We start from the raw sequence: 23,264 nt of genomic DNA on the forward strand, positions 1-23,264 counted from the left end.
TTTTACTATAAAAATATATTTATTCGAATATTTTTTTATTCCAAATTATACTAATTCAAATAATTAACTAGATAATATTATTTTGCCCAACTCTGCATACTACAATATGTCAATACCTACCTTTGAAATATTAATTAATTTTTTCACACTTTTTCCCAACCACAGACAAGAGCTTTTTATTTTTATTTTGTTCCCTCTCATGTCCTCCTTTTCGTTTGTTCTGGTTTTTGGAATTTTTGTGAACATTGAAAATAAAAAACAAATAGAAAATTGCACATTAACTTATTAAAACTTTACGGCTTTGTTTGGATTTATTCCGTATTGATCGTATTATCGCAGATTATACAAACTACAAACATAATCTGTGGTATTTGGTATTATTAAATAAAAATGCAAGCCTGTGATGTTATTTACAACCATTGTCATATAGGTACTTTGTTGTTTTGTGTCAATTAAAAAATAATATACCCCGTTTGAATAACTATTTATAGATTGCGTGTTTTACTTGTCTATTATTATGATAAGACGACCGATAATAAGAAAACGAGTTATTATTAGTTATTATTATTAGTTATTATCGCAACATAGAGTATTTGCTACTTATAATTGGTGGTTCACATATCACATTATTAATTTGTTTTCGTTGTTTTTACAATCATCAAAAACAGCTAAATATTTTAAATATTAATTATTTTTATCACACCAGGACCAGGCCACTTCTAATATAAGCAAGCCAGGCCACCGGGCATTGTCCCGGTTGCCCGGCGGGCCACTCCGCCCCTGCATATAGCCATATAGGTAACATGGGTAGGTAATATAAATACGTATTATTATAATATATTTAATATATTATACTTATTCATGTAACGTCATAATAGTATCATAAATATTATAGTTGAAATGATAGTAATGAAAAATTTATTAAAAGAATATCTTTTTCAACTGTATTATTATAAGAGGCATTTTTAAATTTTATAATATTACCTACTTAGTAGGTACTTACCTTACGTATTTCTAGTCTCTGGAGTTAATTATAATTATAATTGGGTTCAAGTACAGGATACTATTCGTGGCCCTAGATCGCATTTACTTATAAACATAATTTGAAAGTATGTAGGTACCTTCTAAAGAACACCCCATCCCATACATAATTTGTAATCTTCAATATGTCATACATTGTATTTGTATACGTATATATATTTTATTAATTTAGGTATGTAGTAATAAAATATTTATCTAGTTTTTTCCTTGATGACTACTACATAATATTATGATTATATTATTTACAGTTTCAAAATGAGATTAAAGTTACCAACAACTTTAGGCCTCACAATTGGAATTATTTTTTACACATAAACTTTGAAAAAACGAACCGTGTCAAATATGTGTGAACGCAGTGGCGTAATTTGGCCATGTTTGTGGGGGGGGGGGATAAAATATTTTAACATTTTACCTATACCCCCTCACCATAAAAAAAAGTATTTATTATAAGCACTTTTCAGAATTCAGAGCAATATATTTATGTACACATGAGACATGTGGAATAAATTCCGATTAAGTGTACAAATCGATAAGTTATTTTTAGTTCAATAGGACTACGGAAAAATATTAGGATAGGATAAGATAGGACAGATATGACAATAGTCTTTCGATCGTCGTCGATCCACGATAAAATAATACTTTACTGCTCGGTGGTTTATTTTTGCACCACTACACAATGCATAAACAAACTCAAAACTTACACAAAACATATTGCAATAGTGATACTTATAAACTTGCTAACGAACTAGGTACGAAGTATTTATATACAACTAGCATAAAGGATTTGTTTTTTTTGTATTATTTCTATAAAGTATAAAGTATAGGTTATTTATAATAATATTAATTCGCCGAGGTATTTGATTTCAACATCTAAAGGTCATGGGGGGGGGATACGACACCCAAATCCCCCCCGTAATTACGCTACTGTGTGAACGGACTAATTCAAAACAATAATGCCTCACATAATAATACAGTTGAAGATATTCTTTTAATACATTTTCCATTACAATCATTTCATCTATAATTCATGATATTATTAAGACGTTACATGAATAAGTATGGACTATATGTCTAATTTTGTTAGTTATGTATATTTCATTGATTTTAATTAATTTTGGGACCTAAAATAAATATATACCTACCTACTATTGACTATTGTATTTAACGTTATTATTACTATGAAATATTAGTTATTTCTAAATTGGCTATGAACATAGGCGCCCGCAGGGGGGGGGGCAAGCTAGGGCATTTGCCTCCCTGGCTTTTTCAAAATATTATTTTTAATTGAATGTTTTAAGATAAATTACTATATACTATACAACAAATTTAAAGTATAAAATATATTATATTGTATACGAGTATAATAAAAAAGGTTATTATTTTAAAACACCTAGTAAAATTATAATATTTATCCTCAAATCCTAACATTGCCCCCTCCCTAGAAAAAATTCTGCGGGCGCCTATGGCTATGGATTACCTACAGACATTTTATTTTTACATTTATGTCGTTTTTAGTAAATTTACTACAATAAATTAATTAACATTTAATTAATATTTAATGTAATATTAATAATTTGCAATCCATCGGACGCTTCAAGGCTTTGGAATAAGTATAAGGACGATTTTTTGGACGATATTCGGCGACAATACCATAGACAACACATGGAAAATCATTTAACAGACGATGAACTTTATAATAAATGTTTTGTATTAATTGAAGATTTTGCTTTGAATCTAGGTGGAGTTAGCTTAAAAGAATATGGTTTGCCAACTCCTACAAGATATTGTGGGGTGTTAGAAAATAGAGAATATTTAAAAGAAACAAGCTATGATTTAATTGCTTTACATGAGATTGTTAAGTAAAATGAACACTCGTTGACTGAGGAACAGTGGTTTGTTTACAAACAAATATTAAATAGCATCAAATTAAGTTTAGGAAAATGTATATTTTTGGATGCTCCTGGCGGAACCAGTAAAACCCAATAAATCAATCTACTTTTGGCTAAAGTAAGAAGCTCATATTATGGGATAACAATTGCAACTGCATCATCAGGAATTGCTGCTATGCTTTTACATGGAGGAAAAGCTGCTCATTCTGCTTTCAAGTTGCCACTCGATTTGAACACCATCGATATCCTAACGTGTAATATTAATAAACAATCAAATTTGGCGAAAGTCCTGAAAAATGTCAAGCTTATAGTTTGGGATGAAAGTTCAATGTCTCACAAGAAAGGATTTGAAGCTTTAAACAACCGTCTGAAGGATCTGAAAAATTCAAATTTATTGATGGGAGGAGTCACGGTACTGCTCGATGGAGATTTTCGACAAGCTCTACGAGTCGTACCAAGAGGAACTCGAGCTAATGAAATTGTAGCCTGCATCAAGTCTTCATATTTGTAGCCTTTAATAGAAAAAGTTTCTTGACCATAAATATGCGAGTACATTTAAAAAGATACATGATTGCTAAGCAGTTTTAAGAGTTACTCTTAAAAATAAGAGATGGAAAATATCCGGAATATGAAGAAAAAATTACTTAGCCGATCTGATTAGGTATTGTTGTAAAAACTATAAAGGAACTCACAGACAAAATATATCCAGAGATCAAAAACATTAAAGGTAGATCAATGGACTGGTTATGTGTGAGGGCCATATTGACATCAAAAAATGATACAGCAGGGGACATAAACAAAATATTATAGGACTCTTTCAAAGCAAAAAATATGGGATACAGATCAGTGAATTCAGTTACTGGAAGTAGATGATGTAGTTAATTATCCAGTTGAATTTCTCAATTCACTCAACCCTCTTGGATATCCACTAAATTTATTAATATTAAAAATTGGATGTCCTATAATGCTTCTCAGAAATCTTAGTCCACCAAAATTGTGCAATGGGACATATATCCGGTGCCGGCAGTAGAGTCACTGGCGCCCTGGGCGAGTAAACAAATATGCGCCCCTCCCCATATAAATAGTAGTAGTTTTATTTTAAATTAAAAATTCAAGTGCTATGATTTTATGGTTTCTTTACTTACGTCAACAAATCAAATTTAAAGAACATCACTTATGCTTATTGTACTGCTTATAAATAAACATATTATATTGCATTATTTCATATATAAAAAAAAAACAATCAAAAAATTCATATTATATTACAATTAACATTTATTTATTTATTTTATTATTTATATTAATTTTAATAAAAAAAAGAAGATTCTAAACCTTGATTGTTTTAAATTTTAACATTATATCATTGAGGCGCCCCCCTTTCACTAATCGCACTGGGTGTCGCCCACCTCTAACGCCGGCCCTGCATATATCTATATATGTATGCAATGAAAAAATATTTCATAAATGGGCCCAGAACTGTACATTCTTACCAGTCTTACCCCTTTAAATCTGGTTCAATGATGAATATAGTAGGTAATAATATAACATCTAATAAATAATACATTTATTTATATTAATAATCTATATGTAACCAGAAGGTAATTTTTATTTTCGTCAGACGTTTAAAATATCTATATATATAAATGTATATATGATAAACGATACACCTATTTCATCATAATAGGTACTATCTTAAATTTAAAACGGCCGTCAAGCGAGCCCGGTGATTTTTTGTACTTAATTAACTTTTTGTTCCCGACTCCCGCCGACCGCCAACGACCAAACACGTCACATCGTTTCTTACATAACGGAAAATGTTACCGGCGCGGTGCCAAAAACATTCAAAAGCGTATCCGTGCTATAATATATATAGGCACCTACCATATTGCGTTACTTCTAGATATTTTTCATTTTTTTTCATCTCCAAATCGAGAACGAACGCGCCCACGGGAACCGTGTTAAATTGCAGTTTTTATTATCTATATGAAACACCGTCCGATAAGTACCTACGTGATGGTAGTTAAATAATACCAACTCTCCCCTACTATCTAATATAGACAAATTTAAAAATAAGTACACGCAACACGCGTACACGGTCTATGCACAATAAATAATGATAATCGGTGTTCGGTATGACGGTGTTATGATAACGACGAAATTACAAGAACGGCAGTAGACCAGCGTCGGGACAGATTGCGATAACAACGCATATTTTCGTATAAATATATTATTATGACGTATAAGACGTATTAAGAACTATAATAGCTTGTCGTAGTAGCTACTATTTTTATTAATGTAACAATATAATGTAATATTTTTTATCGCGTGCTATCGCTCATCGATATTATATTTATTATTTACTATATTATTATGGACTCTAGTAACAGTAGTAACCAGTGTACTGTGTTGCTGGTCGAGTCAAGGTAGTGGAGTTACAGAGGCACACGTATATCAGCACTCTAATGTGTAGTTAATATAATATTCTACTAAGCAAAAATAATGAAAAATACTGACAATTTAATTGTATATTATGTTATGAAATATAAAATATAAGTCATAAACATTAATTTTTAACGTTTAAACGACATATATATTTTTATTATAATTATATTTTTGTAATCTTCATAATATTGTATTATCATTTCCATTAGGTACTTATATTAATAATAATATTTTAAACAGCCTTATCTATACTCCGTACGTAGTAATAATAAGAGTTAAGACGATGATGACTGTCGCGGGGTCGCGATGCCGGTGGTGCCGCGGTGGTAAACCGTCTCACTACTACTACACTACTACTACTACTACTACTACTACAACTACTACTACTACTATTACTCTCACTACTACACACTACCACAAATAGTTCGTCTACAACAACTACCACTGCCAGCGCCACTACTACCACCAACGTCGTGTCGTTAAGTGTGTGCGCGCGCGTTTGTGTGTATGCGTACTTGCACCATGCGTGCGAGTCTGCGAGTCATGGGTGCGGACGCCCTCCGCGTACCCATCGACAGTGCGAGCGGCGAGTGCGTGCGTCCGTCCGCTCATCGGCGGCGTCGGCACTTCGGCAGCGCGCGCACGCATTAATACTGTTTTGCGTCTGTGAGAGAACTGGCGGCTTGCGCGCCGCGGTCTGTACGAGTACGTGCGTGCGAATGTGTCTCGATGCGCGTACGCGAGCCAGTGCGCTAGTGTAGTGTGTACGCTTGTGTGAGTGTGTGTGCGCGCGCGCGCGCGTGTGTGTCAGGTGTGTCGGTGTGTCTGTGTACGTGTGTGTGTGAGTGATTAGAGAGCGATAGCATCGTTCCGTGAGTTATGTACGGTTTTCTCGCCACCGTGGTATAAACTTGAGTGTGTGCATGTGTGTGTGTGAGCGCCGTGCGAACTTTTTGCCCAGGAGCGATTCGTTGCCGTCGTCGCCGCAGTTTCGCCGCAGTTGACTGTTTTTCGCGTACGCGTTTTTCACACGCGCGGCCCGCCATCGGTTTTTCTTTTTCGCGCCGCGTCCCCGTCGGACATCATTCGTGTGTGCCGATTGCCGACGCCACCACCGCTGCTGCCGTCGTTGTGTTTATCATCCGGTCGGTCGGTCACCCGCCCTCGCGACAACAACCTCGACGTTTGCCGTCGCCACTGCAACCGCCATCCATTGCGGCACTTACGTATTGTGTTACTGTGTTAAAACAACAAACAATATATTGTTATTGGGTTGCTTCGTCATACTAGGTACATCATTTTTTATTATTATTATTATTATTATTATTACTATTATTATACTATTCATTACCTATTATAATATTTGTATCGTTTGCGTGTGGACGTGTGTGTGTGTGTGTGTGTGACTGTGCATAATATATTTAATAATATGCGAGTGTCGTTTTTGTGTGTGATGAAATTAGCGATTTAAATTTAATGGTGATAAAATCACCGTAATTGTGCACCGCGGTCCGAGCGCATTGTACTCGTTTCAATTTAACATCGATCTCTGTTTTCTTTCGTGAAGGTTGAACTCGACCACCGTATTTGCAGATCTCGCATGCCCGTCAGTCGGCCTGTGACAAATTACTGAGATTTGTTAAAAACAACCCATAGTGAGATAAGAACGATAAGGTCGGTCGGCGTCTAAATGCAAACTCGCAATAGTCGCGATCTTCAGTACACAGAATATGCACTTGTCGTTTGCCGCGGCAGGTATGTGAGATATTAAAGATACCTTAAAAATCTATGCTCATCGCCGACGTTAATGCATAGTGTACTTTCTGTGGTGCATAAGTGCATCGCGACTACAGATTGATTGACGCGTTTCAGTTTGTGATTATTAAAAATTAGTTTTGAGCATAACAGACCTTATACAACCTCATACACAATCAGTTTTGTTCTCCGTCTCACTCGAAATTGAATTCATTCAAGTGAAATGAAACTGAAGAATGTGCATACATGGTCTTTGTCATTCATTCAGTCGTGCTGCATCTCATGTCATCAATGTAGCGGTTATCAATAATCGAATACCTATGTTTAAATTAACAGCTACAATTCGCACCATATGATCATTTCTAATGACAGACTGTTATGGATGTCGTTGAATCAGCTTGAACAATCAAAACATATTTTGATTATTTCATGCTGTGTATAATAGAACAGTCCTTCAGTTTTGGTCACATATGGCAGAGTTTGTTGTTGAAGTAAAATGATAAATTAAATGTGTCGTGTATGGGCTCTGCTTTATTCTTGGATAATGTATATGAATGGCTCTCAACTAATACATCAACACATTGATGAGTATCAATGTCTTTTTATGTATACCTATTGTCTATAAATCTATTATATATGTATTTTTTATAGTCACTATGGTGGGAATACAAACTTAGAAATACCTATGTTTACCTATAATTAGTTGTAGTAGGTAACTGTTTCTTTATTGACATTTTACAAACTATGAGGTTTTTTAATAGTTAATACATATTATTATTTATTTAATCTCATTGCATTAATTTTGATATTTGACAAATTTTTATTTTGTTATTTAGTTATGTAAATTTTTAAACATTATAAATATCGACAATTACTATAACAAGGCTGATATTTATTTTAAATGTTAGTTAAATTTTAAAATAAGTTATTATCTTTTACTCTTGAAATGTATATTGTTTAATATTTATATATTATGTAAAAACTATTTTTTTTTTTTTTACAGGTTGAAAATTCAAGATGTCTGTTTATTTTATCGTGTAAGATAAGATAGCTTTATAATATTATGACAACTGTTTCTAAACAATGAATCATCTCAATTAGTGATTTATTCTCGGATTTATCAAATTTTAACATTTTCATAATTTTTATAAAATTATTTGTATTCTCTGCATAATTATTTCAAGTTATTTATAAAGACTGTAGTGTGATAGTAAATCCAATAAAAATTAATTGTCACTACTCGGCATACGGACAATGTTCATTAAATATGCTAGTTTGATTGTATCACAACAGCATCATAAATATCAACAAAACGACGGTCAAAAACCACACCGACGTTTCATTGCTTCAATACTCAATAACGATCCAAACAAACTGTTTTCATATAGGCCAATAGTTGTTGGTTTATACAGTTGTTAACTGAAATAAAAGGTTATTCTTGAAATACAGTTAACAAAATGCAATTATATCAAGAAGAGCAATATTAATAAAATAGTAATTATATACATTATATATATTGTGTTTCTATCGTTTAATTGACTATAGTCACAAAAAATTTATTTGAGCTCTGATCATCTGTAAAAGAAAAAAAGATTTCGAATTTGCTTATATAGAGCATGTCAAACACGGCGACTACTGCTTCTAGTGCTGGTAGTGCTGCTAGCAGTGGAACTACTGCATCAACTGGTGCGGCCACAACATTTGTCGACCGCATCGACCCGTTCACAAAGATATCTGTGTTAAAACGCAAAACAAAGCGTTCACAGGGCTCATCGTCTTCTTCTAGATACCGTACGTGTTCAGATGTCGAATTACAGCCTTTACCATTGTTAAAGGGTTAGTAAAAGTTTACAGTAAAAATATTACTAGTTAATTTTTATAAATATATAATTTCTATATTTTTTTCACAACTTACAATTCTTTCTCTTCAACGAGTTAACCATAATAAGATTCATCTTTCTATTTATTTAATTTAGTATAATACAATATTAGATAATTTAGGAAAAATGTAAGATATATTATATAGATATTAGTTTATTAAAATTTGTCATATTTAGGTAGGTTATTAGTTATTTTAAAATACTGAAATATACAACTATATAGGTACATAAAAAAAGTAACGATTTTTGGTAACCAATATCTATGACATATTTATTTAGGTACCTTTGATAGTTTTAACATTTTTGAAAATCAAAAAATAATTATTTAGATATTCAGGAATTGTGCTTTGTACGATTCATTTATTAATATTTAACCATTGATCAGGTTGTTGAGTTTTTTTAGGCGTGGCATTTCGTGTGAGGTCTAGAATTGCTTTAAAGGAGGCTTATACCATAGGTCAGCATTCCTCTTTAGAAGTTTTTAATGTTGTCCAAGGTTTATAAGGGTTAATATTATGTAGCCTACTAAGGCATACCTACAGTATCTGAATATTTCAGGAGTATATTATATACTTATTGATTTTTGAATTTTATTTTCTAAAATATCCCTGTATTAGTAATTAAAAAAAGTAACTTGAGAAATAGTTAACAAAATATATTATATAGTCTAGAATTTATTAGTGATTTTTATTAGTCCATTTATTTAGCCTATTGAAAATAGATAAAGCACATTATATAGACTTTTTTTGTATTACGATAAGTATAATTTTTATTGATATAAGGATCTGTGATAAAGTAAGCCCATAATAATAATAAAGTACTTCTTCAGTTGTACTTGTTTATAATTTATTTACACTAGTGTTAATTTAAAATGTGTTAATAATTTTTTTTTTAAGTACCTATAATTATAACCTTAAAGACACTTACAAATGTTGGATTAAAAAATAATGTGTATATATTTAAATTAATTAAATCAAGTAAACAAGTCTGACTAGTTAGTATAGTAAAAATTTAAAGTAATAAAATAATAATGCATAGTTAATTGAAGCTTGTATCATTGATCTGTACACATATGTATATATTTTAATAATGATACTTAAACAAAATAAAGAGAATAAAAAATAAAAAATGACTGGTAATGCTACTAAAATTAAGTTCATAAAATTGTTAAGCCCTGCTTAAAGTTTAAATACTTAAATATTATAAGTATTTGTTTTATTTTATCATCCAATTTCTTTAAGAAAAAAACAACTTTAACAATCTGTTTGTTAGTATTAAAGATGATTTATGATTATAGTAAAGTTTTTAATTATGTTTATCATTAGTCTATGTGATTTGTGTGATTGGTATATACAACATAAGTACATATACGATACACACTATAAAATCATTTGAATTTTTCTTACTCAGATGCAATTTTTTTCTCCAGATGTAACTGCTCAGGAACAAGAAGAGTTAATGATAAGAAAACTCCGACAGTGTTCAGTGCCTTTTGATTTTATGGATCCCATGGCAGAACTCAAGGGCAAGGAAATAAAGCGTGATACATTAAATGAACTGGTTGATTATGTATCAACGTCACGGGGTGTATTGACAGAAAATATGTATCCAGAAATCATTAAAATGGTATGAAACATAGTATACTTCTAAGATGTTTTTTTTTAAATAATAATCATCTCTCTTCGTTTTATTTTTTAAAAATGTAACTATTTAATTAGAATCATTTTGTAAACAAAAACTAAAAAGGTAATCATATTTTAGCCATAGTCCACAAGTTGCCATTATATTTATTTTGTGGTTTTCTATCATCAAATATTTAATTTAACTGTTATAAGTTAAGTATTTTTAAATATTAACCAATTTATTTTCTTAATTCTTAATATTAGTTAACAAGTATTTACTTGTTTTATATTATTGTATTATGGCTTGATTAAAAAATGATTCCCTGAAATTTGCACGAGAGTTCTTTAAATAATTAGTTTTAAGAATTTGATTATACTAGATTTTACGTGAGTGATTAACTTTAAACTTTTCAGTCTAGAATAATTTTAACCCTTGATTGATTAAAAACTGCTTGATTTTCTTGAGATGACACAACACGAGTAGCATTTTATTTTTAAATCAGATAATTGATTAATGAATATTTCGGTAAAACATTTTACTAAGATAGTTTAATTTACCATACCTATATGTTAACTTTTATATATATTTCAAAATTCTTAGGACATTGTTCATATATTTAATCATATGTTGATTGTCGTTATTATGACGAAATACAATTTTTAACGAGATTTTAATCATCTCTTGATTTGTTGCTCCAAATATAAGTAACCTAGTTAGTTTTTTCAAACAAAATAAAATTAGTTTTTTTTTACAAAAGTGTCTGAAAATGATGACTAAACAAGGCTTATAAAAAAACTAAACACAATTATGCATGTAAAATTAGTAGTTGCTAAATTCAGACTTACCTTGAAACATTTATCCTTAGCAGTGACATTGATTTAAAAATTATTTTTGAAATACTATATTACTATCGACAAACTATATTTAGAAAAGTACACTAAATAAAAATTGTTAAGCGATATATCTTGTGATAATGCTTGTATTACAATAAGTGGTCAGGGGTAATAATTTTTATCCTATACTCATAGTTGAAGGCTAAAGGAGAATATTTGGTTGAATATAAATTATGAATTGTTTTATGTTGATTTTATAATATGCTTATCAATCACTGAACATTTTAGCTGTGACAAAATCAGTATTGATTATTACACCCTTAATTTTTTCTGATTAACTATTATTTTAATAAAAATGAAAAAACAACTGATTCTTGAAAATACTATTCTATAATTCATTGTTTGTTTAGATTTCTTCAAATTTGTTCAGAACACTGCCGCCCAGTGATAATCCAGATTTTGATCCTGAAGAAGATGATCCTACATTAGAAGCATCATGGCCTCATTTAACAGTAAATATATGCATTTATTAAATAAGAAAGACAAATAGTTATGAGCTTTTTTTAATTTACAATTTATTATACACGCATAACTTACTTAAAAACTGAATTATCGTTAAAAAACTTTCAACAAAACACAGATATGCGTGTGTGGTGTCTTATTAATTATGTTGAATTTTTCTCTATTTTATTTATTCTGTTAAATAGTTATAAGATAAATCAGCAATACTCAACTTGCAGGCTGCCAATGGTTTTTATATGTGACCTAAACAGAACTCTTTGAATAATTTATAAAAAAATTTTATAACTAATATAAGTATAAAAGAACAATGAAAGTGTGTCCTATGCTATTGCGATTAGGATGATTACGTTTTTGGTATTTTCACTATTTATATTTTTTTAATGATTTTTATGTATTTTATCTTATCACATGTTATACACAAAATATAAATTTATTTTTATTTATTTTTAACCCTCGTTCTGTTCATTTCAACTTTCAGTCTGTGTAATATTTTAAAATATTTTGTGGCCCAAATAAAAAAAAAAGGCTGAGTATGGCTGAGCTAGATAGTTAAAATAGATTATTAGTCAATATTATTAAATAAATTTATATTGATTTATAGTAAATATTTTTTTTTACACTGTTATTTATTCTAAGTTGGTTATTAGATTATAAAAAAAGTGGTATTATAATTAAGTAGAGATAAAACTTTCTGTATCCAAGAACCCTTAATATTTTTAGATTCAAACACTAAGATGGAAATATTATAGAAAAAGTATTAATAAAAAAAAATACATTTCATTATGATAACACACTGATAATTAATAATTTATAGTTGTTCATATAGTTGACATTTATTTATCTTGAATATTGTGGTAGTTTTCTAATCATTAATCTTTTTTTTTTAGCTTGTTTATGAATTGTTTTTACGCTTTTTGGAATCTCCAGACTTTCAACCAGCCATTGGCAAGAAAGTCATTGATCAGAAATTTGTGTTGCAGGTAAAAATTACTGACAAGAATAAAAATATTGAGAATGTATAAATATTTTATTAATTATTACTAACTATGAACATATTTATATAATGAAAATAAGTGTAGTGAGTACATACCTTATTTTAACTACTCAATAATTTCATATACAAGTAGACACTGTTTAGACAAAGTAGTTACAGCTTGTTGTGATACTGTTTTAATGTAAAATATTTTATAGCTTATGTATTATTCACCCCAAGTTGTACTTTTTTAAATGATCATAAATGTTTCATAATATTTTGAATAATAAAATTGTGAATGATAATTTGAATTTTGTAAATTGGAATTGAAATTTATTTGTATAATTTTATTAAACAATTAATAATATTATAATTCAACAATATTAGCTGTCTTAAAATAAAAACCATACTATTTAGTATCTTATTTTCATACTTAATTTGCATACATTAAGACCATAACAGCACATAAATTAGCACTTCATTCACAGTTAGTTGATTCCACTTTTTAACACCTATTTTTATTACACAACATAGTAGAAACCATAATAATATGCTGTGCTTATTCAATTAATATCACCTCTTACTGACTTATTGCTTGATTTTAATTGTTGAGTAAAATGTACTATGTTATATAATACTACTTATAAAAAAAATGCAATATAGTGATGTGCTTATTTTGGATTGTGTGATATAGCTGTGACTAGACTTTTCGAGAACCAATCAAAAGCCACCTATTCTTAATAGACACTAATTTGTCCGTAAAATTTTCTTAACATGCTCTGAAATTGAAGATTTTATATTATTAGCAGTCAGTGATATTGAAATAATAATAAACCTTTAAAATAAAACCTAACATACATTGTGACTTTAAAAAAGATTTAATAAGATAAATTGATAATTGTTAGTTATTATATTCATTATTTACCAGTAATCAATATTTAATATTTCCAATTAATTTTGACTCAAACATTTATTTGTTGGTAATAATTTTTGTCTAATGATTATGTAGTTGATTTGACCGTCTGATGTTCAGATCATTGTGATTAAAATGAGTATTTAAATAAAATTTAAAAATAGTATACTTTTATAATAATTAAAAATATTCTAATAATTAATTTAATATATTACATAGCTCCTTGAATTATTTGATACGGAGGATCCACGGGAGAGAGATTTCCTCAAGACTGTGTTGCATCGCATTTATGGAAAATTCCTGGGCTTGCGTGCTTTTATTCGCAAGCAAATCAACAATATATTTTTAAGGTTTGTATTTGTATATAATGAATTATATAATTAGTAAAAAGAAAATAGGTACTTGATTTTTTTCAAAAATATATCTTAAGAGTACATAACAGTGGTATTTGTTGTCTCCGTCTTACCTGTGCGTAATATAGCAAATTCACGCTCAGCAGAACACTTGTAGCTCCTTTAGTTTAAAAATTATAAAGAATCGACGTATTATGAAACTTGATGGTAAGTACATTATCTGTGTTTGTATGTTGGTTTTTTACAATAATTTAATTTTTAAGTGAGTTATGATCATATAATATACAGTACATTAAAAATGCTCATAACTCACTTAAAAATTAAATTATTGTAAAAAACCAACGCACAAACACAGATAATGTACTTACCATCAAGTTTCATAATAGGTCGATTCACTGTAATTTTTAAACTAAAGGAGCTACAAGTGTTCTGCTGAGCGTAAATTTGCTATATTATGCACTGGTATGACGGAGACAATAAATACCACTGTTACATACTCTTAATATCTTAAATTATTATTGTTAAATTAATCAAAATAAATTGTGTATTTTAGGTTCATTTATGAAACGGAACATTTCAATGGTGTTGGTGAACTATTAGAAATATTAGGAAGGTAATTTACTTTAATATTTATTATTCAAATTTACAATTTAAATGTAAATTAATTTTAATCAAGTTAATATAAACAAATTTTTTGCCCACATTAGCATTATCAATGGGTTTGCACTTCCTTTGAAGAACGAACACAAGCAGTTCCTGGTTAAAGTGCTTATACCTCTGCACAAAGTCAAATGTTTAAGTCTGTACCATGCACAATTAGCGTACTGTGTAGTTCAATTTATTGAAAAAGATAGTTCTTTAACTGAATCTGTCATTCGAGGCCTACTCAAGTATTGGCCGAAAACTTGTAGCCTAAAAGAGGTAATATAATAGATAACCCTAGCCATTTAATAGATTTTAAATATATTAAAAATTACCTAATATTTGTTATAAATATTTTGCAAATTATTTTAACTGAAGAATTGGATGATTCCCAAATTATTTTTTGTATAACGGAATAATTTATGGATTTAAATTAATAAAATACTACATTACCTATAGAAGATTATTTATCATTGTAAATAATAATAATACAATTTTCAACAATATTAACGTTTTTTATTAATAGTACTTATTTTTTATTATTTGTGTGTAATAGTTAATTAATTATAATTTAAACTTTTGATTTACAGGTTATGTTCCTCGGTGAAATGGAAGAAATACTCGATGTTGTTGAACCATTACAATTTCAAAAAATTGAAACTCATCTATTTAAACAAATTGCTCGTTGCGTATCCAGTGCTCATTTTCAGGCATGTTTACTTTAATTACAATGTTTCTATTATATTTTTTTTAGAAAAAAATTGTATATACAATATCTACTATTTAATTGCAGTACCAATGCTCAATAGTTTTTTTTTCAGTATTGATTTAGGTTTTAAAAATAAAATAATTTTGATTTTAGTTTTAATTTTGTATATTGAAAATACAAAAAAAAAATGATTTACAGTTTATGTGAAAACTGTGTATTAACTACAACAACATAGAATTTTTTAATTTAAGATTAATTTAAACTTATACAATCTGTAATAACAGTTATATTAAGCATATGAGCATAGAAAAAATTGTACACATGCTATGATGAAAGCTAAACTAAATAAAAAAGATGATATTAAGATTTATTAAAAAAAAAGTGTTGTGAAATTAAAAAAATAATATACTTACAGATCATCAGATATTGATTTTAGTTTCATTTTTTGTAGTCTAAGAAAGTTAAGAATGATTATCAGAAGGTGTATTGTTTCTAATTTATTATTTAATTATAATACTAAACCTTAGTATAAACTTTGCAATTTATAATTTTTTGATTGTTTAACTGTTTTCATTATATAATGGTATTTTTGAATTTAGGTTGCCGAACGAGCGCTATATTTGTGGAACAACGAATACATTATGAGTCTGATCGAAGAAAATAACCAGACAATCATGCCAATCATGTTTCCAGCGCTATACCGTATCAGTAAAGAACATTGGAATCAAACCATTGTAGCATTAGTTTATAATGTACTGAAAACATTCATGGAAATGAATAGTCAACTTTTTGACGAATTAACTGCTAATTATAAAGCAGAACGACAAAAGTAAAAACGTAACAGTATTGTGTAATATGTTTTACAATAGTGTGGTTTTTTTACAGAGAGAAGAAAAAGGAAACAGAACGTGAAGAGTTATGGAAACGATTGGCACAACTCGAAATATCATCTAGTGGCCGTGGTAAACCATCTGCAGCATCACTAATATCAGTAGATAATAATAATAAGACTAGTAGTAACAATAGTTTGGATTCTCTACAAACAACTGTAACAACGGCAGCTGCACCAATAGCAGCATCTCCAATTGCAGCACAACAACAGTAGTATGAGTGGTAGTAGCAGCGATAATTAATATTTGTAATTCAATACACACATGTGTCCATGTATATGTATAATCTATATATATATTTATATACACACACATTCATATGTATGCATGTGTATTAAAGTTGTGTACAATTAAAGATCAAAATGTTATGATTTAATGTGGTGGAATTTTGAGATAATGCAATGAACGTACAATGTTGTTATCGGTGCGCATATACTGCTGTGGTGTGTTTGTATGTGTATATTTTATTTTCAATAGTATTTGTATGGTAATATGTGATTACATATGCTCCACATTAAAATCATGTTTTACAATAAAAACATCATTTGAGAAAAAGAAATTATGATGAATGCTAAAATAGTAGAATATAACATATTTGAATGCTCTATGAATGTTTATTTTATGTGTAAAAGAATTTGATATAGAATGAAATATTGATGATTAATTTCATATGTGATGTAAATCATGTTAACATGCATTTTATTATTTTATTAAATGTATATTATGTGAATTGTTTGAATATGTACTCATAAAGTGATGTTATCATTGCTATTATTCTATTGATTTGATTTAATCACAATAACAATCAACATGTGTAAACGCGTATTACTAATGCAAAATGTGGCGTTATAAAAATTTTAATTTTCGATTTTTCAATGTAAATTTAATTAAATTAGATTTAACCCTCTTCCCCTGTGTAAGCGTTTGCGTGTGTAAATAATATTAGGATAATTAAATATTAAAAATTGTTATTTTTTAATTATATATATATATATATATATATATATATATATATATTATATAATTTATCATGTAAACATTCTTAACCGTTAGCAATAGTGGTAGTAGAACTGGTGGTAGTAGCAGTAAGTGTAGTAGTAGTAATAAAAATGGTAATGGTGTTATTAATAGGAGCTTAACAATATAATTTTATAACAAAATACTTAAATTAGCTAATCTCACACATTCTCATCTGTACATAATTTAATGATTGAAAAACCATTATTTGATGGTGGTTCTGTATCATTTTTACAATGATATTTCAATTATGATCACTGATGTTCATTATTGCTCCACTTATGTTACTGCAATTTTCTTTTCCTATTGTGTTTTTTATGATATGATTTTTATAATTGTTTTAAAAATAAAATATGTTTTAATAGTGTTGTTGCCAATACATTAACCTTAACTAATAGCTACTTTGCATTTGCTACTGCCACCACTGCTGCTACTACTACTACTACTACTACTACTACTATTATTATTAATAATAATTATAAATATTATACGTATATTAACCGTATGAAAGTTTCATTTCTCGCGCGCGTTATAGTCTTTATGTAGTTTATAAATTAATATTATATAACGAAATTATTATTATTTGTTGTCGTTAATGCGCATGCGATCACGAGAGTTATAATATTCTGAGATAAATATATATATGTATGTATATGTACAAAACTGACAGTTTAAAACTTTAAAGCCAATGAAAACCCATATAGATAGAAAACATACACTCCATATATACATATTAAATATATGTATTTGTCTGTGTGTATGTGTGTGTGTGTGTGTTTGTTAAGATGAAAAATATTATATAATACATAAACACAAAGAAGATACACACAATTATTTTATATTACTATATTATTACTATCATTAGATCATCATAATTATTACTGTAATTATATAAATTATAAAATATTATTAAAAAAAAAAATTACGACTCATTTTTTTTTTATTATTATTAATTTACAGTAACCTATATTGTATGGGGAGGTCTACATATCAAATATCAAAATTCATAATAGTTTTTGAGAAATTTTAAAATAATCATTAAATTAATACTGTTTTAACTTTTCACTTAAGATTTTTTTGTAGTTTTAGCAAAATGAAATTGCTGGTTTAAAAAGTTAATTATTCAATATTATCCAAAATGTTTGTTACATTTATTAAACATTGCTTTTAAATGGTATATTATGGTAAAGTATCTCTAAAAGTTAACATCTACAACCCTTCTGTATCGGGTTTCTACCTTACTATTTTCTATTGATGTTTTAATTTTAAATGAAAATTTAATTTTCTATTAAAAAAAAAACAGTCCATTCTTTTAGTTTTTAAAAATCAGTTATTAATTATTAAGGTTAACTTTATTGTTTTATATTAAATCCAATATGTCTGATTATTTATGAACATTGACAATTCTTTTGTATGTACCGTCCTGACATATTTTGTTAAATCAATTTTGTGTTTTTAGTTACAATACTTTTATTTCCAGTATGAAATTTAAAAGTAATAGGATGATCTGTTTGCTCTATGATTTTAACCATATTTTTTCAATTTGATCCATGAAAAATATTTATAAATATTGCAATATAAAATGTTCATATCTCGCTTAAAAATGAAAATTTTCTAAAAAACAAATTTCAAAAAGATTATATCATATTCTATAAATCTGATAATAGGTTAAGAAAATTAAGTATTAAAATTAACAATTTCAGTATCAAATGTTCTGCTGAACATAAATTTGCCATATTTATTCATTAGTTTAAGGCCATTCATATGGAAGTGGTTTCCTTATTGAAACAGTTATCTAGTTATAACTCTGGATAATAGGATATTTGTTGACTAGATTTTAGTCTTGTAAAAATGTTATGATTTATAATATTTAATTATTGATCGAAATTTATAGAATTGTATAACTTTATTCGTTAGGATGCTAGGTTAGGTTAAAATAATTGTAAACTAAAAAAGTTAGGGCTGTTGGAATACTTATGAATATGGATTTTAAACCATATGTTAATACAAATACAAAGCCACTTTAAATCATCTACTTCTTAAATATTAAAGTTTTCTCTACTGTCACAGACTTGAATCTTCCTATTTTATTAAGGTACTATTATATTATATATTATACTTTTATACTACTGTGAAAATACTATTCTATGACAACTTTCAGATATCTTTTTCTGGTTTATTCTCAAAGTATTTTCGCCATTCGTTTCCAATTCATATTTTCTGTATTTTTTTTATATTTTTCTCACTTATCCGCATCACGTGTTCCAATCATTCAATACTCTGTTATCTTCGAAGCTAATCACTGATACCGTTTATTTTGATTTCTTTGTTAAATTTCCTTCTGTATCTTAATTATAAATTGTCTTCTATATATTTTTTCTAAACATCTTAGTTTTTTTTTAATTGGTATTGATGTGGTAGTCTACATTTCGCAATAATATACGCGTTGGATATATTGTTGTATAATCCCAAGCTTAAAAAAAAAATATAATTTTGATTTGAAAATTTTGAGTAAAGGTGTTTCAGCTTTTGTTATCTACGATCTTGTCTCTTTGGAGAGTTTGGCCATTTATTTTTATCCTCAGTATAGCTCATAAATACTGGAAGACGTTCAATTTTTCGAAAATTGAGGCTTGCATATTAATAATCAAATGTTTTGGTGATATTCATATTGTTTTTTTCTATTAGTTAGATTATGATTGAGAGCTGTTCTAAATTCTTATGTTGTATTGTTGTATGTTATTCCTTTTCAGAAGTTACTACAACTCGCCTCAAGTTTCCTCTACGTATGATGTTGTTGATTCATGAATATCATCGCAAATTCGCAAATACATAATAATCTATGTTTAAGAGCGATAGTTTAGTATTTCAGTTTTAGTTTTGTACTAAAAACTTGACTTGTCTTATTAATTTACGTTATTATTAATCGCTTCATTCAAGCTCCCTGTCATATATTATCCGATCCCGGCCGGTATTTACAGTCTGAAATTTTCAGTGCTTATTGTTGGTTTGTCACTTTGTTTAACTCGTTTGATATATTCACTTCTCTTTAAAATGAAATATCCTCGTTCAACAATTCTATGAAATGTTGTTTTCATCTTTTAATTTTTTTCTTTAGGGTCCATTCGTATTTCACCATCATGGTTTTTGATTTATTTAAAGTTTTGGTTTAATGATTCGTTTTATAGTTGCAAAAAAAAAACTTCTGATACTTCCATGCAATCTACTCTTGGGTTTTTTATAGGTTACCATTATAACTTTTGCTTTTAGTTTCTCTTTCATTGTTTTTTCTAATTTTGTCTACTGTTCTTAGTGTTCTTGGTATTCTAGTTTTATATTGTTGTTCATCTCGTCTTTTGAACTTACAGAATATTTTTCTTTTTTTGGTTTCATTTGGTAAATAATTTTATGCACCGATTTTCTTTTACCAAGAAATTCTAAATGACTACTCATCCCAAAATAACTTCTCATTTATTGTATACTTCTTAAGTTGTTCATCCACCACCATGTTTTCGATCTGTAGGTTTTTTATACACATCCATAAGGTGAAATCTGGGTTTGCTTATGTATTTATGGGCGAAATTTGAGTTACTTATAGCCATATTCTTGTATATCGCAAATTATATAAGTTAATTCACGCTATTGTAGGTTTGAATTCTTGTTTCTTGTCGATCTCGACATTCGATGAACTTACTTTAATCTTAAGAGTTGAGAGTAAGGTATATCACTTATACTGTCATAAATGTCTTCTAGTTTTTTTTTAGTTGGAGTATGACAACTTATTATATTGATATCTCTCCATTTACATTTTACATGTAAGCCGTAAATTTTTTAAGTATTTGTTATGCAATTTTTTATGTCTCATATTATTTTATTTTGTTACTATGAAATCTATCCAATATTCATGAATTTTGCCACCTCAATATGTAATATAGGATTATCCTCTCTAACACTGACTATCTGGTTAAATCAGAAATTCCTACTTGTAGCCTAAATAAATAGAACTCCACATGGAATCTTCACTTTTCCAAAAAATCTATTTCAAAACTTACAAAATATATTCAATCTAGACCAGATCATACCTTCATTTATCAGCATTCAGTGCCATGGTTTATCTCATGAGATATTAATCTTAAACTGTATCACCTTCCAAAAAATATACAAATCCTAAATTATATAAATACTTTTTCAGTGAAATTATAGCCCAAGCTGGACTTCACACACAGATTTACACCGACGCATCAATAACAAACCTAAGAGTAGGAGGAGCAATCTAATGTGGCAACATTGAAATCTAACTTAAACTTTCTAAAACAACGTAAAAATACACAGCCAAGATCTTAGCCATACGAGAAGTAGTCAAATATTTCACTCAGTTCGTGTACGAGTATATTAAAAAGTCTTAAAAACCCATTCAACCTTTCCGGTATAACTAGGGATATTCAAAAATTCATGTTACACAGCACGATCCGCTGGTAAACATATATTTTTATGTGTATTCCTAGAAATAGCAATATAGCAGGTAATGAAAAAGCAGAGAAGGCTGTAAAACTCTTACAGTCACCTAAAGTAATATTACTATGTCTGGATTCCCTTACACCAACACAAAATAAAAAAAGAGATCGAGATCTCTGTTCCATACTTTTATACGAATTTTTTAGTCAGTTTATTTCATAGTTTAAATATGTGCATTATTGTGCTTAAGACGATTCTAGTATATGATCTAAGCCTAAGGGTTTGACTACAGATTAGTATCCCGTAAGATAATATGATAACATGATATCGATAGGTACAGATGACATAATCAATAAAGTAGATAGTGCCTCTAAAACATTAAACTAAAGAATTAATGTATTAATTTATTAGTTATAAATATATTTGTGTAGGTACCTAAATTTGAAGTTATATGTTTTGCATAAAGGACCGACATAAGTACAGATTTATATCCCAGTCCGTCCCTGATCTTGTGAATAGTGAAAGGTGAATCAACGGTTTCAAACTATCCCTTCTTTGATTTGGGTGGTGCCGAGGAAACGCTCATATAGGCTCAATATATATAGCTGAACTTATATAGCCTTATATAGGTTTCGAATCAAAATTTGAAGTTAGGGTTGCTGGGTAATGGACCTAGGAATAGTGGGTCATCAAGGCTTCAATCGATGAATATGTATTAATACTTGTGAGGCACTAAAAAATGTGCTTGCAATGCAGGAGAAATATTGTACAGTTAAAAAATGTACAATTAAATAATTTATAATATGCACCTATTTTTTTAATTTCAAATAACATAATCATTCATTAATTTCATTGAAATAATTTTGAAAAATGAATCACCTACCTACAATAAATCATTATTAAGTTGAAATTGTACCTATATTAAAACAATCAGTGTATTATGTGAGGTTTATGATCGTTTACCATACACATCAAGAGACACAATAAATAGGTACTTCATAATGAATTCTTAATTTTAATAATAATGGACCCTATTTAAAAAAAAATTCGCATCAGTCACCAGGTTTTTACTTTACGCAGGTAAAAATAATTTCACATGCCTTAACAGTTATAATTTATTATAACATCAACATCCTAACACTAATAATGAAAATATTAATATAATTTTTTTTTTATTTATATTTTACTTTTATATTTTTTTTTTTTTTTTTAAATTTATTTATGCCCATATCTCTAATAAAAATTATTATTTATAAATACATTTTTTCACTTAATTAGTATTTCAGATTATTTTTAAGGTCATTTTTTGAAGTTTTTAGTGCATTTT

The 23,264-nt window shown here is 28.4% G+C and overlaps 1 protein-coding gene across 2 annotated transcripts; it reads left to right on the forward strand.

Moving 5' to 3' along the window:
• The first annotated feature begins 6,049 nt into the window (after positions 1–6,049).
• On the forward strand, positions 6,050–18,285 carry LOC107168778 (Protein phosphatase regulatory B subunit well-rounded). 2 transcript variants are annotated; one of them, XM_015518301.2, is made up of 12 exons: positions 6,050–6,662; positions 8,131–8,621; positions 8,741–8,963; positions 10,437–10,633; positions 11,874–11,975; positions 12,873–12,965; positions 14,091–14,221; positions 14,778–14,837; positions 14,932–15,145; positions 15,457–15,576; positions 16,175–16,404; positions 16,461–18,285. In XM_015518301.2, exons 3-12 carry the CDS (start codon positions 8,744–8,746, stop codon positions 16,678–16,680), a joined length of 1,587 nt encoding a protein of 528 aa, XP_015373787.1. In that variant the 5' UTR covers positions 6,050–6,662; positions 8,131–8,621; positions 8,741–8,743; the 3' UTR covers positions 16,681–18,285. The 2 variants fall into 2 exon arrangements, with proteins under 2 accessions (XP_015373787.1, XP_015373786.1); XM_015518300.2 differs by having other exon boundaries at positions 8,131–8,963.
• The last annotated feature ends 4,979 nt before the right edge of the window (positions 18,286–23,264 follow it).

Source organism: Diuraphis noxia, unplaced genomic scaffold (genome assembly GCF_037042655.1).
Source record: "Diuraphis noxia isolate RWA-SAM2 unplaced genomic scaffold, SU_Dnox_SAM2 contig0001, whole genome shotgun sequence".
NCBI lineage: Eukaryota > Metazoa > Arthropoda > Insecta > Hemiptera > Aphididae > Diuraphis > Diuraphis noxia.